This window comes from Mobula birostris, chromosome 13 (genome assembly GCF_030028105.1).
Source record: "Mobula birostris isolate sMobBir1 chromosome 13, sMobBir1.hap1, whole genome shotgun sequence".
In the NCBI taxonomy this organism is placed as follows: Eukaryota; Metazoa; Chordata; class Chondrichthyes; order Myliobatiformes; family Myliobatidae; genus Mobula; species Mobula birostris.
In genome coordinates, this window is record NC_092382.1 from 1,724,114 (window position 1) to 1,742,835 (window position 18,722).

The 18,722-nt window shown below is 48.7% G+C and overlaps 2 protein-coding genes across 2 annotated transcripts in view; one reads left to right on the top strand and one right to left on the bottom strand.

Annotated features, from left to right (window-relative positions):
* Positions 1–18,722, top strand: part of LOC140208203 (uncharacterized) — a 55,382-nt gene that overhangs the window by 16,073 nt on the left and 20,587 nt on the right. The gene's annotated exons all lie outside the window — the stretch shown is intronic.
* Positions 3,759–18,722, bottom strand: part of LOC140208187 (NACHT, LRR and PYD domains-containing protein 3-like) — a 30,076-nt gene continuing 15,112 nt past the window's right edge. Inside the window, exons 5-10 of the mRNA XM_072276678.1 lie at positions 16,103–17,840; positions 5,690–5,776; positions 5,366–5,536; positions 5,045–5,215; positions 4,722–4,889; positions 3,759–4,547 (exon numbers count right to left, since the gene is read on the bottom strand). Of these exons, the coding sequence (XP_072132779.1) occupies positions 4,460–4,547; positions 4,722–4,889; positions 5,045–5,215; positions 5,366–5,536; positions 5,690–5,776; positions 16,103–17,840 (2,423 nt within the window). The 3' untranslated portion in view covers positions 3,759–4,459. The remainder of the gene's footprint in view (positions 4,548–4,721; positions 4,890–5,044; positions 5,216–5,365; positions 5,537–5,689; positions 5,777–16,102; positions 17,841–18,722) is intronic.

Genomic DNA, 18,722 nt, shown 5'->3' on the forward strand with positions numbered 1-18,722 from the left:
AGCCCTGAGAAGGCTTGCGGTCTCATTGGGAGTGCGGATGGTTGGAGTAAATATGAAAAGGTGGTTGTCCCATTGAGTGTGCGGGTAGTGGGAATAAATGGAAATGGGTGGGGTTTGGTTGTCATAAGGCGGTGGCTGGGGACGGCCCCAAGTGCAAGACACAGACACTGAAGTACTAGGGACAGGACTAGGATACAGGGCGATGGCAAGGACATGGACACGAAAACCGGGAACCCGGAACAGGACTGGACAAGGGAGTTAGGAGCCCGGGCTTGGACTCCGAGCCAGAAACTTGACAAGGACCCAGTACCTGGGTCTTGCCTCTGGCTCGAACCCCAGAGCTAGGCAAGGACAAGGCTGGAATCTTCAGGCTTGAGGCTAGAGACTAGACTTGGCAGGAGGCAGGAGGCTGGAGTCTTCAGGCTTGAGGCTAGAGGCTAAATACTTGGCTTGGCAAGAGGCTAGAGACTTGGTTTGGCTTGGCAAGAGGCTAGAGACTGGAGACTTGGCTTGGCTTGGCTTGGCAAGAAGCTAGAGGCTGGAGTCTTCAGGCTTGGGGCTAGGCAGGAGGCTGGAGTCTTCAGGCTTGAGGCCAGGCAAGAGACGAGGCTGAAGGCTTGAGACTTGAGGCGAGGCTGGAGGCTGGAGGCAAGAGACTTCAGGCGAGGCGAGGCTGGAGGCAGAAGACTTGAGGCGAGGCGTGGCTGGAGGCTGGAGGCAGGAGACTTGAGACGAGGCTGGAGGCTGGACGTAGGAGACCTGAGGCGAGGCAGGAGGCAGTAGACTTGAAGCGAGGCTGGGCTGGAGGCTGGAGACAGGCCCTTCCGGGGCAGGGCGCGGATCATCACAGAGGCAAGGGACTGGAAGGGACAGAACCAACCCCCGGTAACGGCAAGACGGTCTGGCTTACCTGGGCGGAGGCAAGGGACATGAAGGGAGCTAGGTACAGGGTGGTTCCTGGACAAAACTGCAGGCGAGACGAGGCGAGAGTTACCGGCAAGACAAGGCAGGGCAGGGCTTCAGGCGAGGAAACAGAAGGCAGAGGAAGGGATACAAGGAGTAAGGACAAGAACAATCCAGCAGCCACGCCCTGGTCTCTGAAGGTATTTATGCAGCCAGTCCCAACGAGAACCAGCTGCCTCAATTAGCTCAACAAGAACAGAAACAGGGTAGATAGGGAAACCTGGAGCAAAGGTCGATAGACCGGACCGTGAACCGGAATACGGACTTTATGGACCGGACCATGACATTGGTAGAGAGTGCGGTCCGTGACAGTGAAAGCGAAGGGATGGCGTTCCATTAGGATTGCAGACGATTGGAGTGGACGGAAACGGGTTGGGTCTGCTGTAGCAAAATTATTCCCATCTTCGATTTAATCCTGGGCTATTACTCGACGCTAGATGTCCAATGGGATTGTTAATCGCTTTGCTCCTGAGATGTGCAAATCTCTGCATACCCTTCCTCCCTCCTACTTTCTGTGAATTCTCTTCCCCCTTCTACATCCGTCTCTACTCCACTTTCTGTCTCCCCAATTCCTTTCCTCCATCCCCTACGCTTCTCCCCGTCTGCGCGACCTCCTCGCTCCTCTACTTTTCTCCCCGTCTCTGTGATCTCCCCTCCAAATATTCATCTCGTATGTGTTAGTGTGCGTGTAGGGGAGAGGGGCATAGTGGAAGAGGGAAATGTTTCTTTGTGCCCCAATTCCATGCTGAACACGGCGGAGTCTCTTCTCTATTCTTTTTCAACCGAAACACATAGCTGATATATTTCACTCTCAGACGTTTTCTGTGTTTGGGCCGGGGAGGGCATAATTGAACGATATGTACGGAGCTTCAGTCTGTGTGAACATGGCAGTGTGTAACGGGACGTTATGCAAGGAGTTTTCACCTGTGTCTTCACGAGAATATGTGATAGGACGGTGCGGAGGGAGTTTCAGACTATCTCACTTCAGAACTGTGTTATGTGCCGATGCGGAAGGAGCTTCACTCAGTGTCTGACCCCAGGACTGTGTGAAGGGAGCATCACGTTGTGTCTGAACTGGTAGTGTTTGACAGGATAGTCGGGACGGAGCTTCACTCAGTGTTTGAGGACGGGGTTCCATTCCCTATTCTTCTCCTGTTCGGGACCTTAGGGGATGGATGTCAAATAGTTGAGTTTCTAATCTGATTAGTCATATCCAATATGAGATCAATATTCCCCGATTTGCGATTAGCTTTTCCCCGTTACTGCCCAGCTCCTGCAGGAGATGGAGGCAGGAATTATTTGTGGGATGCGCTCGCCGCCCCCTTTCCGGGCTTCCTTATTCTTCAGCTCCCCTCTCTAAGATAGACGCCCCTCCTTACTTCTCCCCCTTCCACACCACTGCGTCTTTGCACAGCGCACCCCTCCCTCCTCACCGTCCCTCCTCCACCTTATATGTCCGAGGATGCAAACGTGTTTATTTCAGATATGTAAAGAGCAAAGGAGAGTCAATAGTGGATATGATGCTGCAGAGGTGGTAATGGGTGGGGGACAAAGGAATCACGGACCACCTGGAAAAGTGCAAATATCACTCCACTCCTTAAGAAGGAAGAGAAACAAAACAGGAAATTATAGGCTAGCTTGCCAGACTACAGTTTTAAGGAAAATATTGGACTACTTTACTAAGGATGAGTTTTCAAAGTACCTGGAGACACCCAATACAATAGGACAAAATCTGTTTGGTTTCCTGAAGAGGAAATATTGCTCGCCGTCTGTTGTATTTTTTGAATAAATTACAGGCAGTGTAGACGAAGGAGTAAATGGGTATTGTTTACTTGGATTTTCAGAAGGTCTTTGGCAGGGTGCCGCTCATGAAGCTGCTTAAAAAGATAAGAGATTGCGACATTACATGAAATATTCTGGCATGGAGAGCTATGTAAAACTCCAGAGGAGTGGTGCGTATAATCCCGATTGCCCCGTCATGGGAGAGGAGCGGGCTGAGGGTGAAAATAAGATTACAAGAGGAATGCATAGAGTAGAGAGACAACATCTTTTACATGGGTCGAAATACCGAATGACAGAGGGCATATATTTAAGGTGAGATGGGGTAAATCCAAAGGAGATAAGGAGGGTATCGTTTTTTTTAAACACAGACTATGGTGGACCCCTGGGGTGGTGCTAGTAGCATATTCATTGAGGGCCTTTAAGAGGTGCTAAGATATGCACCTAATTTTAGGTGAGTGAAGGAAGTTTTAGTGGGGGTGTCTTATTTTTACAGAGAGTGGCGGGTGCCTGGACTGCCCTGCCGAGAGTGGTGATTGGAACAGATGCATTAGCAACATATAAGATACCCTTAGATAGGCACAGGGATGATATAAAAATGGAGGTCTATGGACTGTGTCGTGGGGATAGGTTGGAGAGAGTTCGGGGGCGGAGGCGCGAGGGAGGGGCAGAAGCGAGGAGAATGTGCGGGGCTGGAGTTTGGGGTGCAAGGAGAGCGCGAGATGGGGGGCGAGGAAAGTGTGGAGTGGTGTAGCGAGCAGAACGCGGGGGTGGGACGACGAGCAGAGGGCGTTTGGTGGCTGTTGAGCGAGGAGTGCGCTGGGTTGGCAGCGGTTGGGCGGGGGAGGAGTCCTGGGCATGTATCTTTGCGAGACCGACCTCCTTCAGCCACGAGCTGAGACGTTACTGGCTCAGCGTGTGGAGATCTGGCCCTCTGTTGCAGTGCACGGGGCACCGGTAAAACCAGGTTGCAGTTTATCCCGAAATAAGACTCAAATCCAACACCAAGACAGGAAGATACTCAGCCTATTTATTTCATCATGACAAATGTAAATTAAACAGTGTATGACTTTATAACTTGTGGGAATAAATACGCTTGCTCAAAGTCATTTAGTCACACACAATTAACTACCAGCGACAACGAGTGACAGGTTGAATAATCAGTCCCGTTTCTCACAGTCACTCTGCGTCAGGGAACCGATGATTATAAAATCGCATTTCAGAGTCGTGTTCGGGATCTAGGGTGACTACCGAGGTGTTTGTCAAATTAACATCATTATATCTGCTAGATTGCTAAATGTACTGTTGTCAACAATGTGAGAAAAATAATTTCCTTAGAAACAAGAGAAAATCTGTAGATGCTGGAAATTCAAGCAACACACACAGTATGCTGGAGGAATTAAGCAGGCCAGGCATGGAGAAGAGTACAGTCGATATTTCGGATTGTGGCCCGTCAGCAGGACACCCCGGTATCCACACCGCTGGGCTCTCCCTGCCTGTCTAATCCCCCAAGGTACCTCTGGAGAAACACACACCCGGGCAGCCACTGGACAGAAGGCAGAATTACGTGATTGTGAATTCGCCTCTGACGTCATAGAAGCAGGGTCCGTGAGAAGCGTTGGGAATTAAGCCTGGAGCACGGCCGTGAAAGGGAAGGGCGGGAAATCGGCCAAAATGTTCCCATCCCGCGGACGGGGATGTTCACACATTCAGATATTCACACGATCACTTTCAGTCCGGGTCTGTCTTCCTGTAGAGATCTCAGTTCCTTCTCCCCAGTCTGACTGAACTGATTTTCCCAGAGCCTGAAACAGATGGAAGAATAAAGATGAAATAAAGAGATTACACAACATTGTCAGTACCAGCGGGCTGGGGTTAATATTTCAACAACACTCACAGACAAATATTACCAAAAAACCCGTGGATCCACATATCCGATGATATTTTAATCACATTCAACATCAAACACAAATGCTCACCAGATCCTCTCCAGACTCGAGAGGGTCAACATGAGACGGCGGAGAGCGGGGACAGATCCGTCTGTAAGCGAGTTTGATACCAGACTCAGACCTGTCACTGATAGGTTTGTACTCAGAGCGGGGAGGAGATCCTCGGCACCAGAATCTGTGAGACCGACCTTCCCCAGCCTGGAGATGAGAGAGAGTGAAGGTGAAGGACACAGAGAGACAGGAGACGGTACAAATCCCCAGTGTTTATCAGTAACACAATTACTGATCACATTAATGTTCATTGTCAGACACCCAGTGACGGTAATCACAATCTCCCACAGTCTGGTACTTACTCCAGTGTCTGTATTTTGCACTCCAGATTCCACAGAGAAGCAAATATCAATTTCACTCCTGAATCTCCCAATTTATTATCAGTCAGTTTTAGCTCCGTCAGTGATGGCTTTGTACTGAGAATAGAAGCGAGATCCTCGGCACCAGAATTTGTGAGACCGACATTTTCCAGACTAGAGATGAGAGAGAGTGAGGGAGAAAGACACTTAGACAGGAGACGGTACAAATCCCCAGAGCTTATCGGTACAATTACTGATCAAATTAATGTTCAGCATCAGACACCCAGTCACTGTAAACACAATCTCCTACAGTCTGGTACTTACTCCAGTTTCTGTATTTTACACTCCGGGTTCCTCAGAGCCGCAGACACCAGTTTCACTCCTGAATCTCCCAGTTCATTACCACTCAGATCCAACTCTCTCAGTGATTGGTTTGTACAGAGAGCGGAGGCGAGATCGTCGGCACCAGATTGGGTGAGACTGACCTTGTGTAGCCTGGAGATGAGACAGAGTGAGGGTGAAGGACACAGAGAGACAGGAGACGGTACAAATCCCCAGTGTTTATCAGTAATACAATTACTCATCACATTAATGTTCAGTGTCAGACGCAGTGACTGTAAACACAATCTCCCACAGTCTGGTACTTACCCCAGTTTCTGTATTTTACACTCTGGGTTCTTCAGAGCCGCAGACACCAGTTTCACTCCTGAATCTCCCAGTTTATTCGCCCCAAGTCTAAACACAGAAAAATTAATGAACAAAGTTATTCAAATCGTGGGTTTGAGGGAATTTCTCTCACTCGGATATTTCAGGAAACATTAAACCCTTCAGTGAATCACTGATCGGAGTTCCCATCACTGTCAATATCCCTCACTGCCCAGCTCCAGGGTATACACCGAATGTCAGTAATTTAGTCTGTCAGTGTGACCCTGTAAACTCTACATATTCTGTCTCATTCCCTGATGGTGAGAAAAACGTGCCTGATGTGAGAGGGTCGGAAGGGTGCAAACAGCTTTCCTAGAGAAGAGCTGTCCGTGGGAAATTGCTCAGGGGAGATGCTGCAAGTTACACCCAACGCAGGAAAAGGGATGGGTAGACAGATGGGAAATGAGGAAGGAGGAGAGAGATCATCACAGGGCAACGGGAATGGGGAAGTGAAATCGCCAAAGAGAACATTGGAAAGAGAGTTTCCAGAGTGGGAAGGGAATTAGGGAGGACAGATTCCACAGGAGGAAGAGAAAATAGGGAAGGACGGTAACAAGAAGGATCCGGGAATGGGAAGTGAGATCCCAGGCGCGAGACATGCGGAAGAGATATTCCCTACTGGAGGAAGGGAGAGACAGGAGGAAGGGGATGGTTAAAAACACCTGACAGAAGCAAGGCAGACGGGGAAGAGAGATCCAACAGGAAGAAGATGAAGAGGGAAGAGACATTCCAGTGAAGGGAGGGGGTCGGAAAGTGTGATCCCACAAGAGGAAGATGGACGGTAAAGGGAGATCCCACAGGACGGTGTATGATGGGGAAGAGGGATACCCAAAGGTGGAAGAACAACAGGGAATGGTGATGGGGAAGAGAATTCTCACAGTAGGAACGGTGATGAGGAAATAAGATCCCACAGGAGAAAGCGGACTGGAAACTGATATCTCCCAGCAGAAAGGGGGACGGCAAAAAGGATGCCATGGGCAGAAGGGGGACGTGAACTGAGATTACACAGGATGAAAGGAAATGGGGAAGAGCGATCTCTAAAGGTGGAAGTAGCATGGGGAAGAGAGTTCCCAAAGGCAGAAGGTAGTTGCAGAAGGGAGATGCCTGCAGAACGAAGGGAGATGGGGATGGAGATCGCCACAGGGGGAAGGCGGATGTACATGAAAGATCCGACAAAAGGGGCGGTGATGTGGCAGAGATCCAACAGGAGCAAGGCGCATGCGTAACAGGCATACAACAGGAGGAAGACCGATTGGGAAGAGAGATATATACAGAAAGAACGGGACATGGAGGAGGGATCCCCAAATGTGGAAAGTGCATGGGGAAGGATTCGCACTTAGGAAAGAGTGATGTGGATCCCACAGGAGAAAGGGGGATAGGGAATAGAAATCCCACGGGAGGAAGGTGATGGGGAACAGAAATCCCACACGTGGGGGAGGGATGTGGAAGAATTATCCGACAGGAGCAAAGCTGATGGGGAAGAGAGATCAGACGGGAGCAAGCCGGATGATAAAGAGAGATCCCATTGAAAAAAATCGGGACGGCGAGGAGAGATCTCCAAAAGACGCAGGGACTGGTGAAGGGAGATGCCACAGGAGGAACGGGGATGCGGAAGAGAGATCATAGACAGGGAAGTGGAATGGCTAAACAATATCCCCACAGTGGGAATGGAGATATGGAAGGTATATGCAACAGGATGACTGGCGTTGCGAAATAGAGAAGCCCAAAGGAGGAAGAGGGACGGGGAAGAGAGATTACAAACAATGAAGGAAACCTCGATGCCACAGGAGCAGAGAGGTTCCACACGAGGAAGGGGGATTGGGTAAAAGTGATTCCACATGAAGAAGGGGATGGGGAAGGAAGTTTCCAAAGGAGGAAAGGGGGTGTGGAGAGAGAGCGAGCACACGGGAAGAAGGGGTTTGTTAAAATAATGATCACCGGAAAAGGATGTGGGATTGGGCAAAAGAGATCTCAAAGGAGGGAGGGAAAAGGTACGGGTGATCCGGCAGTTGGAGTAAATTGATCCGGCAGATGGGTAAAACAGATACAAAAGGATGAAACGAACGGAGGAGAGAACACTCAAGAGTAAGGTGGGTGGAGAAATGGAGACCCCACTGGAGGAAAAGGACTTGGGAAGGGAGGTCCCATGGCATAAAGGGAGAGGGAAGCGATATCCGATATTTGGAAGACGGGATGGGCCATAGAGATCCCAAAGGAGGAATTGGGATGGGGAGCAGAGATTTCACAAAGCAGAAAGTATGGGAATAGCCACAGAGAATGAGCTATAGAGATCCCAGAGAAGGATAGAGGATGGAGAAGAAAGGTCGCACAGGGAAGGGGATTGGAAAGAGATTTCCGACTGGAAGAATGGGGATGGTGAGATAGATCGCATAATAAGAGGAGGGTGATTTAAAACAGGTCGCTATAGGTGGATGGGGAAGTGATTTCAGACAGGAGGAATGAGGATGGGGAGATAGATCTGACGATCGGGAAGAGTATTCGCAGAGGAGGAACAGGATAGGGGAAAAGAGATACGTACAGGAGGAAGGGCAATGCGGAAGACTGATTCCACAGGAGGAAGCGGTTTGCCGAAGGAAGATCACAAAGAATATGGGGAAGAGGGATTATTGAGGAAGAAGGGAGATCCAATAGGAGGAGAATATGGGTGGGGAAGTAGAATTCTACAGGAGGAAGGGGTTTGGGGCAAAGAGCTCTCACAGAATGAAGTGGGTGGGTAAAGAGATCTCAAGGGTCTAAGGGAGATGGGAAGACAGGTCCGGCAGTAGATATGGGGATGGAGAACAGAGATGTCACAAGGTGGCGGATGGGGAAGTTAAGGCCCCGAGATGGAAGTGGAATGGGGAGATGAGTCCCACAAGAGGAAGAGAGATGCCACAGGAGAAATAGGGAGAAGGAAGCCATCACTCTCCTCAATACTCAGAGTCTGGACTGATATCTACATCATTTATTATTATATTGTAATTTGTCCTCTACTGTGCCTATTGTCTTGTTTATTAATTATTGTACTGCCCTGCACTGTTTGTGCACTTTATGTAGTCCTGAGCAGGTCTGCACTCTAGTGCAGTTTTTATGCTGTTTTATGTAGTCTAGTGTAGCCTTGTGCTGTCTCACATAGTCTAGTGTAGTTTTGTGTTCTTTCATGTAGCACCAGGGTTATGGAGGAACGTTGCTTCGTTTTTTACTGTGTACTGTATCGGCAGTTTATGGTAGAAATGACAATAAACTTGACTTGAGTTGACTTGAGATCGAACATCAGAAAGGAAGATAGGGAATGAGAGATATCAAAGGAGAAACAGGGAAAGGGGAAAGAGATACCACGGGAGCAATTGGAACTGTGAAGGGAGAGCCGGCTACTGGAAGGGGGGATGGGGAAGAGAAAATCTCACAGAAGGAATGGGGTTAGGAAAGAGAGACTTCCCAAAGCAGAGTGTGATCGGGGATGGATAGATGACCGGGAAAAGAGAGATCCAACAGAGGGAAGAGAATTGGGGAAGAGAGTTCCGACAAGAGAAAGGAGGGTGGGGAAGAGAGATAGCACAGAAGAAAGTGAGTTTTGAAAAAGTTCGCTACAGGTGGATTGAGGATGACAGAGACCTGACAGGAGGAATATGGATGGGAAGAAAAAACTGAGGAAAGTAACGGGAATGGGGAAGGGAGATCGCTACGCGGGGGATAGGGTATAGGTAGGAGAGATCCCACTGAAGGAAGTGGAATGGGGAATAGAGAAGACACAGGAACAACAGGGGTAGTGAACAGAGATTCTCCGAGGAGAAGGGGGGATGGAGAAGAGTGATCCCATCCTGAGTAAGAGGGATGGGGAGAAGGGATCTCCAAATTAGGAAAATTAATTGGAAAGAGCGATCCAACAGGAGGTAGTGGAATAAGGAAGTTGATTACACATACGATGCAGGGGGATTGGAAAAGAGAGAGCCAACAGGACGCAGGAGGATGGGGAAGATAGATTGCCACTGGATTAATGGTGATCGAGTAAAAGATATCACAGAGGATGACACAGGATGGGGAAGGGAGACCATAAAGAGGGAAGGAGAATTGGGAAGAGATAACCACGGGAGTAAGGAGCAATGGGGAAGAGTGTTACCAGAGTGAGTGGTACAGGGTAGAGTGATCGCACAGGAGGAAGAGGGATGGGGAAGAAAGATCACACAGGGGAAAGAAGTAGAGTAAAATAGAGTGCCACTGGAGGAAGGACGAAGAGGGAAGATAGACCATAAAGAGGGAGGGGAAAGGGGAAACAAGATCTCCAGAGGAGAGATGGGGAAGAGAACTACACACAGGAGGAAGGTGGAGGGGAAAGTGACATACCACTGCGGGAATGGGAAGGGAGCAGAGATAAGGAAGGAGGAAGGGGGATCCGGAGGAGAGATACCCATTTAAGAATGAGTGATTCTGAAGCAAAATCGGCATAGGGAAAAGGGGGGATTGGAGAAAGCGAGATCCCACAGGAGAAAGCGGGATTCTGGAGAAAAGTCCCACAGGCTACATTGGACAGAGAACAGACGTCCTTCAGGACAGTGGATGTGGGAACAGAGGTCCTACAGGAGGATCTTAAGCGAGGTCTCTTCAGGTGGAAGGGAATTGTGGAAGTGATATCCGTCACGACGAAAGGTGATGGGGAAGAGAGATCGGATAAGATGAAGGGGAAGGAGAAGCAAGATCCCATAGAGTGAAGGAGATTAAGGAAGAGAGGTATTCACAGGAGGCATGAGGTAGAGAGATTCCACAGACGAAGGTAGAATAGGAAGGGAGATCACACAGGGGGAAAATAAATGTTGAAGTGACATCAGGCAGGAGGGAGCAGATTGCAGAAGTGAGATCCCCAGAGAAGAAAGGGTGATGAGGAGGAGAGTACACCTCATGAAGGATAAGGACGAGAAGTTCTCACAGAAGAGTGGTGGATGGCGAAGAAATATTGCACAGGAGGAATGGGGAAGGAAGAACCTACAGGAGGTAGTAGAATAGGAAAGAAAGAGCCCACGAGTTAGAGGGATGAATGAGAGATCCCGGCATTCAAAATATGATGAGGAAAAGGGATCCGACAGGACTAAAGGGCGTGTGGAAGAGAGATCCTACATGAGGACGGGATGGGAAGAGAGATTCGCACATGCGGTAGAGTGATGGGCATAACAGATCCCCACAAGTGGGAAGGGACAGGAAAGGGAGATCCTGAACAAGAAAGGATGATGGAGAACTAAGACCCTATACTAGGAAGTGTGACGAAGGGGGATATTTAAGACAGATGCCCTCTTCAGGAATGTTGATGCAGAAGAGAGATCCGTAGAAGGAAGGAAGGTTGGGAAGTGGGTTACCACATGAGGAAGGGGGATTTGGAAGAACGAACCACCAGGACGAAGGTGGATGAGGAAGAGATATTCCACAGGTGGAAGTAGGATTGAAGCAGAGATCGGACAGGAGGAAGGGCAACGAGGAAGGAAAGCTTCCACAAAATGAAGAGGGATGCATAAGAGACATCCCCACATCGGGAAATGTATTTGGGGAAAGAGATATGCCACAGGAGGAAGGGGAAGGGGGAAGGGAGATCCGAGTGTTGGAAAGGATGCTCACAGAGGGATGTGGAAAACACTTATCAAGAAGGAGATCTTGTGGGAGATCACACAGAGAGAATGGCATTGGGAACAGCGATCAGACTGCAGGAATTGGAAAAAGGGAGAGAAATCACAAGAAGTGAAGGGGCTAGGATACAGAGATCCTCACAGGTAGTAGAAGGTGGAGAAGAGAGATCCCAAATGACGAGCCGGTTGCAAAAGAGAGTTTGGAAACGAGGAAAGGGGATGGGGAAGAGAGATTCGGGAGGATTAAGTTGGGATATCGCAACTGGAGAACGGGAGATGTGCAGGAGAAATTCCCCATGCGAATGTGGAATGGGGAAGTGCGATAGTTTTGGAGGAAGTGGCATGAGGAAAGGAGATAACCACAGGAGTAAGTGGGATGGAGAAGTGAGAGTCAGAGAAGTGGAAGAGGGATAGAGAAGGGAGGTCCCATTGGTGAACATGTGACAGGGAGAATATATTCAACAAGAGGAAGGGAGATGGGTAAGAGTGAGCCAGCAGGACAATGTTGGATATGGAAACAGAGATCTCACAGGAGGATAGGGGATGGAGATCGGACAGTTGGACGTGGGGATGGGAAGAGAGATCCCATAAGGGGAAGGGGAATGAAACGGAAAAGGTACCCACTGATGGGATGGCAAGTAGAGATACCTAGGAGAATGGTGTATAGGGAAGAAAGGTCACAGAGGGAATGGGGTGGGGCCGAAAGATTGCACAGGTGTAGGGGGAATGTGGGGAATAGATCACACAAGAGAGAGCAGGATCAGTTAGATAGATAACCGCAGGAGAAATGCTGGTGAGAAAAAGATCCCAACAGTTGGCAGGAGCATGGGGAAGAGAGAGACACATAAGTGGAACAGGGATGGTGAGGTAATATCTCCACAGGTGAGGATGATGGTGAATGGACATCCCACAGGAGGAAGGGGCATGGGGAATAGAGATTCCACAATTGGCAGGGGATGAGGAAGACATATCCCATCAGGTGGTAGGAGGAGGATGCAGAGATCCACAGAAGGAATATGGATGCAGAAGAAAGATCCCACACGAGGAAGTGGGTTGGGGAAGAGAGGTTCAGCAGAAGGAAGAAGAATTGCGAACAGATATTCCAAGGAAAAGAGATCCGATAGCTGGGCGTGGGGATAGGATGAGAGATCTTATGGTAAGAATCGTGATAGGGAAGAGAGATCACATAGAGGGAAGGGAAATGGGCCGGAGATATGTCCACAGCAGGGCCTGCGAAGAGTGATACCTACAGGATGAATAATAGAAAAGAAATAAAGATCTTAGATGGAATTGGACGGGAATGAGGGGTCGCCACAGGAGGAATGGGAATGTGAGGGACGGATCGCACAGGAGGGAAGGGGATTGGGAAGAGAGATCCATACATGAGTAATGTGGATGGTGAAGAAGGATCCGCACACGTTCCAGGGGGATGGGGAAGAGAGATCTCACATTAGCAAGAGAATTCAGAAAAAGATATCCGACAGGAGGAAAAAGATTGCGGAAGTGAGATCCCTCAGAGAGTAGTGGAATTGGGAATAGACGTCCCACATGACGGATGTGGAAGACAGATACCCACAGGAGGAAGATAGAGGGCAAGGAGGAAATAAAATGGGGATGTAAGATCAGACAGGATCAATTAGCCTGCAGAGGAAAGATCCCCACAAAAGAGAGTTTGATCTGGATGATAGCTCCAGAAAAGAGGGTTTTCAACAAGAACTACCCACAGAAGGAAGGGGGTGGAGAAGAGCGATCGCACAGAAGGAGAAGAGAGAGGAACGGAGATCCAAGAGGGGGATGGGGAAGGCAGATCTCTACTGCAGGATGAGGGATGGGCAGGCGTGATCACCACAGTAAGAACGAGGATGTGGAACAAAGATCCGAAGACGTGTACGGAGAAGAAAGATCCCTCTGGATAAAACTGGATCTGGGGAGAGAGATTCCACTGGAGGAAAGGTGAACATGGAAGAGAGGGCCGACAGGAGTAAGGGGGATAGTGAAGAGAGATCCCACACGAAGAAGTGGTATGAAGAAGATATCCCAGAGGAGCAATGGGGATGGAGAAGAGAAATCCCACAGGAGGAAGGGGGATGGGGAAGAGAGATCTCACAGGAGGAAGGGGGATGGGGAAGAGAGATCTCACAGGAGGAAGGGGGATGGGGAAGAGAGATCTCACAGGAGGAAGGGGCATGGAGAAGAGAGATCCCACTGGAGGAAGGGGGATGGGGAAGAGAGATCTCACAGGAGGAAGGGGAATGGGGAAGAGAGATCCCACAGGAGGAAGGGGTATGTGGAAGAGAGATCCCACAGGAGGAAGGGGGACGGGGAAGAGAGATCCCACAGGAGGAAGGGGTATGGGGAAGAGAGATCTCACAGGAGGAAGGGGGATGGGGAAGCGAGATCCCACAGGAGGAAGGGGGATTGGGAATAGCGATCTTCAGAGGAGGAAGTGGCATGAAGAAGAGATATCCCACAGGATGAATGGGAATGCGATGGAGCGATCCTACAGGATGAAGGGACGATGTGGAAGCGATATCTCACAGGAGGAAGGAGGATTGTGAAGAAATCCCCAACAAGTGAAAAGAGAACTGGGAGGAGATATCCGACAGACAGAACCAAAAGTACAGAAAGTGAGATGGAAAATAAGGTTGAAGGACGATTGTGGAAAGAGAAATCCTACAAGACAAGTGGATAGGGACGGGTGATCCGAATAGATCCCAACAAGAGTAAGGCTAATGGGGAAGAGAGGTCCCACAATGAATGAGATTGGGAAAGTGGAATGGGGAAGGGAGTTAAACACAGGATGAAGGGGAATGGGGTAGAGAACTCCCCACAGGAGGAAGTGATATGGAGAAGAGAGATTCCACAAGTGGAAAATGGTTGGGGAAGAGAGAGATCCAGCAGGAAGAAGGGAATGGGTGGAAGGAAGATTCCAAAGGAGAAAGGGTTTGTTAAGAGAGATCTCCACAGGACGATAGGAATTGGAAAGAGAGTTCCCCATCGGAGCAAAATTTTGGGGAAGAAATGTATCCAGAAGATGCTGGTGAACAAGGAAGAAATAGAGATCCAGTTCTAGGAATTAATCGAACAGGATGAAGGAGCATAGGACGGAGAGATCTCATAGGAGAAATGGAGATGTAGTAAAGTGATCCTCACAGGAGGAAGAGAGATAGGGGAAGTGAGATTCCGGAGGTAGAAGGAAGATAGGGAAGAGAGGTCACACAGGAGGCAGGAGGATGGGGAAGTGAGATCAGGCAGGAGCTAGCAGGATGCAGAAGGGAGATCCCCAGAGAAGGAGGGGTGATGTGGAAGTGAGGTCCACGCAAAAGGTACCCAAAGAAAGAAAGGGGCTGTGGAAGAGGGAACCCACAGGAAGAAGGGGATGTTGAAGAGAGATCGTACAGGAGGAATGGAGATTGTGAACATAGCTTCGAGAGGAGAAAAGGGAATGGGGAAGGGATATCCCCACAAGAGGAGGGTGGATGGCGAATAGAGATCCCACAGGAGGATTGAATATAGGGACGATAAATCCCACTGGAGTAAGGGAGATAGGGAAGTGAGGTCCCAGAGGGGAAAGAGGGATGGGGAAGAGGAACCCCCATTGGATTAAGCAGGAAGGAGAAGGGAAATATCCACAGGTTGAAGGGGGATGGGGAACCGAGATAACCACAGGAAGAAGAGCGATGCAGAATAGAAAACTCCACTAGAGGCATGGGTATGGAGGAGAGATCTCATAGGTGGAAGGTCGATGGGGAAGATAGATCCGCACTGGAGGACATGATATGGGGAAAAGAGAAACACATTGTAGGAAGGGCAATGGGAAAGAGAGTTCTCAAAGAAAGAAGAGGGATGGAGAAGAAATATCCCACAGTTGGAAAGGGAAAATGGAAGGGATATCCTACTGGAGGACGCGGATGGTTTAGATATAGGAAAGGACGAGGGGAGATGGGGAAGAGAAATACGAATAGAGGAAATGGGATAAGGAATCATTAGGAATGGGGGAGAGACATATCGGACGGGAGAAAAGGTGTTGGAGAAGAGAGATTCCACTGCAAGTGAGAGTTGAGAGCAAATCATCGCAAAGACGACGAGGTGCGGAAGTAGATCGCTCGGGAGTCGTAGGTTTGTATTGAGGCTGACAGTCATGACAGGAGATACCTATATGGGTTGGTTATCTGGTAGTGACCAAAGTCGCGCAGGTGGAGTGAGGTTAATCATTACATAATGGGAAGGGCAGGGAAAGGACTGAGGTATGCCTATCCTTTTAACTGCAACATTAGGCTGGCTCTCTCTTGTCCCTCACTGAGAAGACTGTGGTGTCGGTCTGGGTGTCAGTAACGGTTAACAACATTGTCAACAGACCGTCGCAGGCACCAAGAAACAGGGCCATACCTGTGATTGTCTACCAGTAAAGCAGCAAATGCATGGATCTATTTATTTTAGCACAATGACCACCCCGTCAGCACTCTTCTCTTCTCTTTTCTCTCTCTCTCTCTCTCTCTCTCTCTCTCTCTCATCTGAATAAACCAGTTTTAAGCTATCTCCGGCCTGTTTTTTTTTTAGTTAGCTGATAAAGAGCTGTGCTCAGACGCAACAAAACCAATGGTTGTTGTTCACTTATCTGACGAAGTCTCTAACATTCCTTCCCGCCCGTGGGGCATAACGGACAGACCGACTGGTCCTTTGTCACAAATCTTTACTAACTCGTTTACGACATTTTTACCCAAATTCCTTTATATAAAGTTACCTCAAGTCCTGGCACTTGTGCAGCCCGGGTCCCAGCCGCCGGATTCCTTCACACTGAATGTGGCAGCGACCCAGATCGAGCTGTTTTATTGTATCACAGAGTCCGATGACATGAGACAGGACCATGTAGTCCATTGGGGTCAGTCGCATTTGACAGAACGAGAAGGTTTCCACAGATACCAGTGCTTCCTGAGCCAGTCCACGATTCTGAGACTCAAACAGGTAGTGCAATGTGTTCAGGAGGCTCCTTTTACCAGATTCACTCCACAAGTTTCCACTCTGGCGTTTAACCTCCTCCTTCACCCAGTCAATCACCCGGCAGGTTGTTTGATGAGGAAATGGACCCAGAAACTCCTCCAGGCCCCGAACTGTCATTGGGTTGGAGAGACCAGCAAAAAAACGGAGAAATACATCAAATCTCCCATCTGTCGTGTTCTGGACTTCAGTGAGGAATTTCAGGATATCCCTATGATGTGGAGTCAGGAATTGTGCGAGAGCGGCTACAAACTCTTGGATGGTGAGGTGTGGGAATGTGTACACCACACACTGGCCAGAATCCTCTCTCTCCAAAAGCTCCATCAGGAACCCGGACAGGAACTGGGAAGGCTGCAGATTGTAGTTGATCAAATCTCCATCTGTAAACACGATCTTCTTCTGGGACACTCCTGAGAAGGCCATCTGACCAACCCTGAGAAACACATCACGGGGGTTCTCAATCTCACGGCCGTGGTTTTTCAGGATGTTGTAAATATAGTAGGAGTACAGTTGGGTGATGGTCTTGGGAACTCGCTGCGGGTCCCTGACTCTTTGTGTGAAGAAGGGGCCCAGTGCCAGAGCGAGGATCCAGCAGTAGGAGGGGTTGTAGCTCATGGTGTACAGGATTTCGTTCTCCTCCACGTGTTTGAAAACAGCTGCTGCGATCGTTTTATCTTCAAAATGCCTGATAAAATATTCCCTCCGTTCCTCACCACTAAATCCCAGTATTTCAGCCCACACACTGACCTCCGCCTTTTTCAATAAATGTAGCGCAGTGGGTCGTGTGGTCACCAGCACTGAACACCCTGGGAGCAGCTTGTGCTGGATTAAACTGTACACAATGTCAGACACCTTGCACTTGAATTCAGGATCTGTGCATGTGGACCGAGGTTCTGTGTCTCGCCGATTGTCAGCAAAATCAATTTTGTCATTGAATTCATCCAAACCATCAAATATAAACAGCAATCCCTCTGGGTTCTTCCAGACCTCTCTCAAGATATTCCCAAAGTAAGGATACTGATCCAAGATCATTTCCTTTAGGTTTATTCTGCAGTTAATGGTGTTTAAATGACGGAATTTGAAACTAAAGACAAACTGGAATTGTTGGTATATGTTTCCCGTGGACCACTCATAAACAATCTTTTGTACCATTGTTGTTTTCCCGATTCCTGGGACTCCGGCCACTGCTGCCGAACTTCCAGATTCGGATTTACTCCGGGAAAAGCTGCTCTGGAACAACTGTTCCATCCGGATTTTTTCCAGCACTCGTCTGAGATGTTGCTCTCTCCACTCCTCGTGGTCTCTGCCTCTTGCCAACAATTCATCTTCCACGAGTCTCCGATCTCGAACAGTAGAAATGACCGTGAGCTCAGCGTATCGATCAACCAGCTGGAAAACCTTCACCTTCTCCCTCATCAGGATCGTGTTCACTCTCAGTGTTTCAGTTTGTGCCCGCAGAGTCTCCTTGTGTTTCTGTTGAACATCTTCCATGGGAACAGAGAACGTAGTTAAAATGTTAGATGACTCAGACGCCAAAGAACTTTATAACTACATTTCAACATTCAGTATTTGAGATTACATGAATTAATACAATGCTTCCATGGAAATTAGGACAGAAAGTAAAATTCTGCTCACAAACACCGGAATTAACAACGATGAATGTCTTAGAAAATATCCAATCCTGATATTTCCGTTCTAGTTACTTGTGAAGGTGAACATTTCCCTGATATCCTATTGCAATCCTGACTGCACTTCCGTTAAAACAACATTTCACTATATTTAAAGCGTTGTTTGTATCATTAACAGACGATGTTAATGTTGATCTGGTGTGGAGAGACGGAGAGCAGGACACTGTGCACTTTGCAAAGCTGCACACTGGGGAGTCACAGGTGTCCGCTGCTCTCGCATCAAAACAGGAGCAGAATATGCAGGAAATACTCAAGTCGGACAATAGCTGTGGAGAGAATCACAGTGAAGTTTCGGATCGATAACCCATCCGAATAACAAGATAGAAAGTGGGCAGTTTTCGGTCTCAGTGATGGAGGAACAGAGGAAAGGTGGAAAGGAATTTCCGTGAATGGAAGAAAGCACACGCATCTTGTTGATGTACATTGTGCTTGTGGTCGAGGGTAAAGTCTTGGCAGCTGCTGCTGATCAGTCTGGAAGTCGGGGTGTGGGGCGCTGTCTTATTGACAACAATAAATCAGTGAAACGGTTTATTGTTACCACATGTACTGTGGTACAATGCAAAGCACTTTTCTCTGCTATCCATATACATCATTTCCTCTCATCAGTGCAATGAGGTTGTGCGAGGAAAAACGGAACAGAATAGTACAGGGAAACAGTGTTGCATTTGCCGAGAAAAT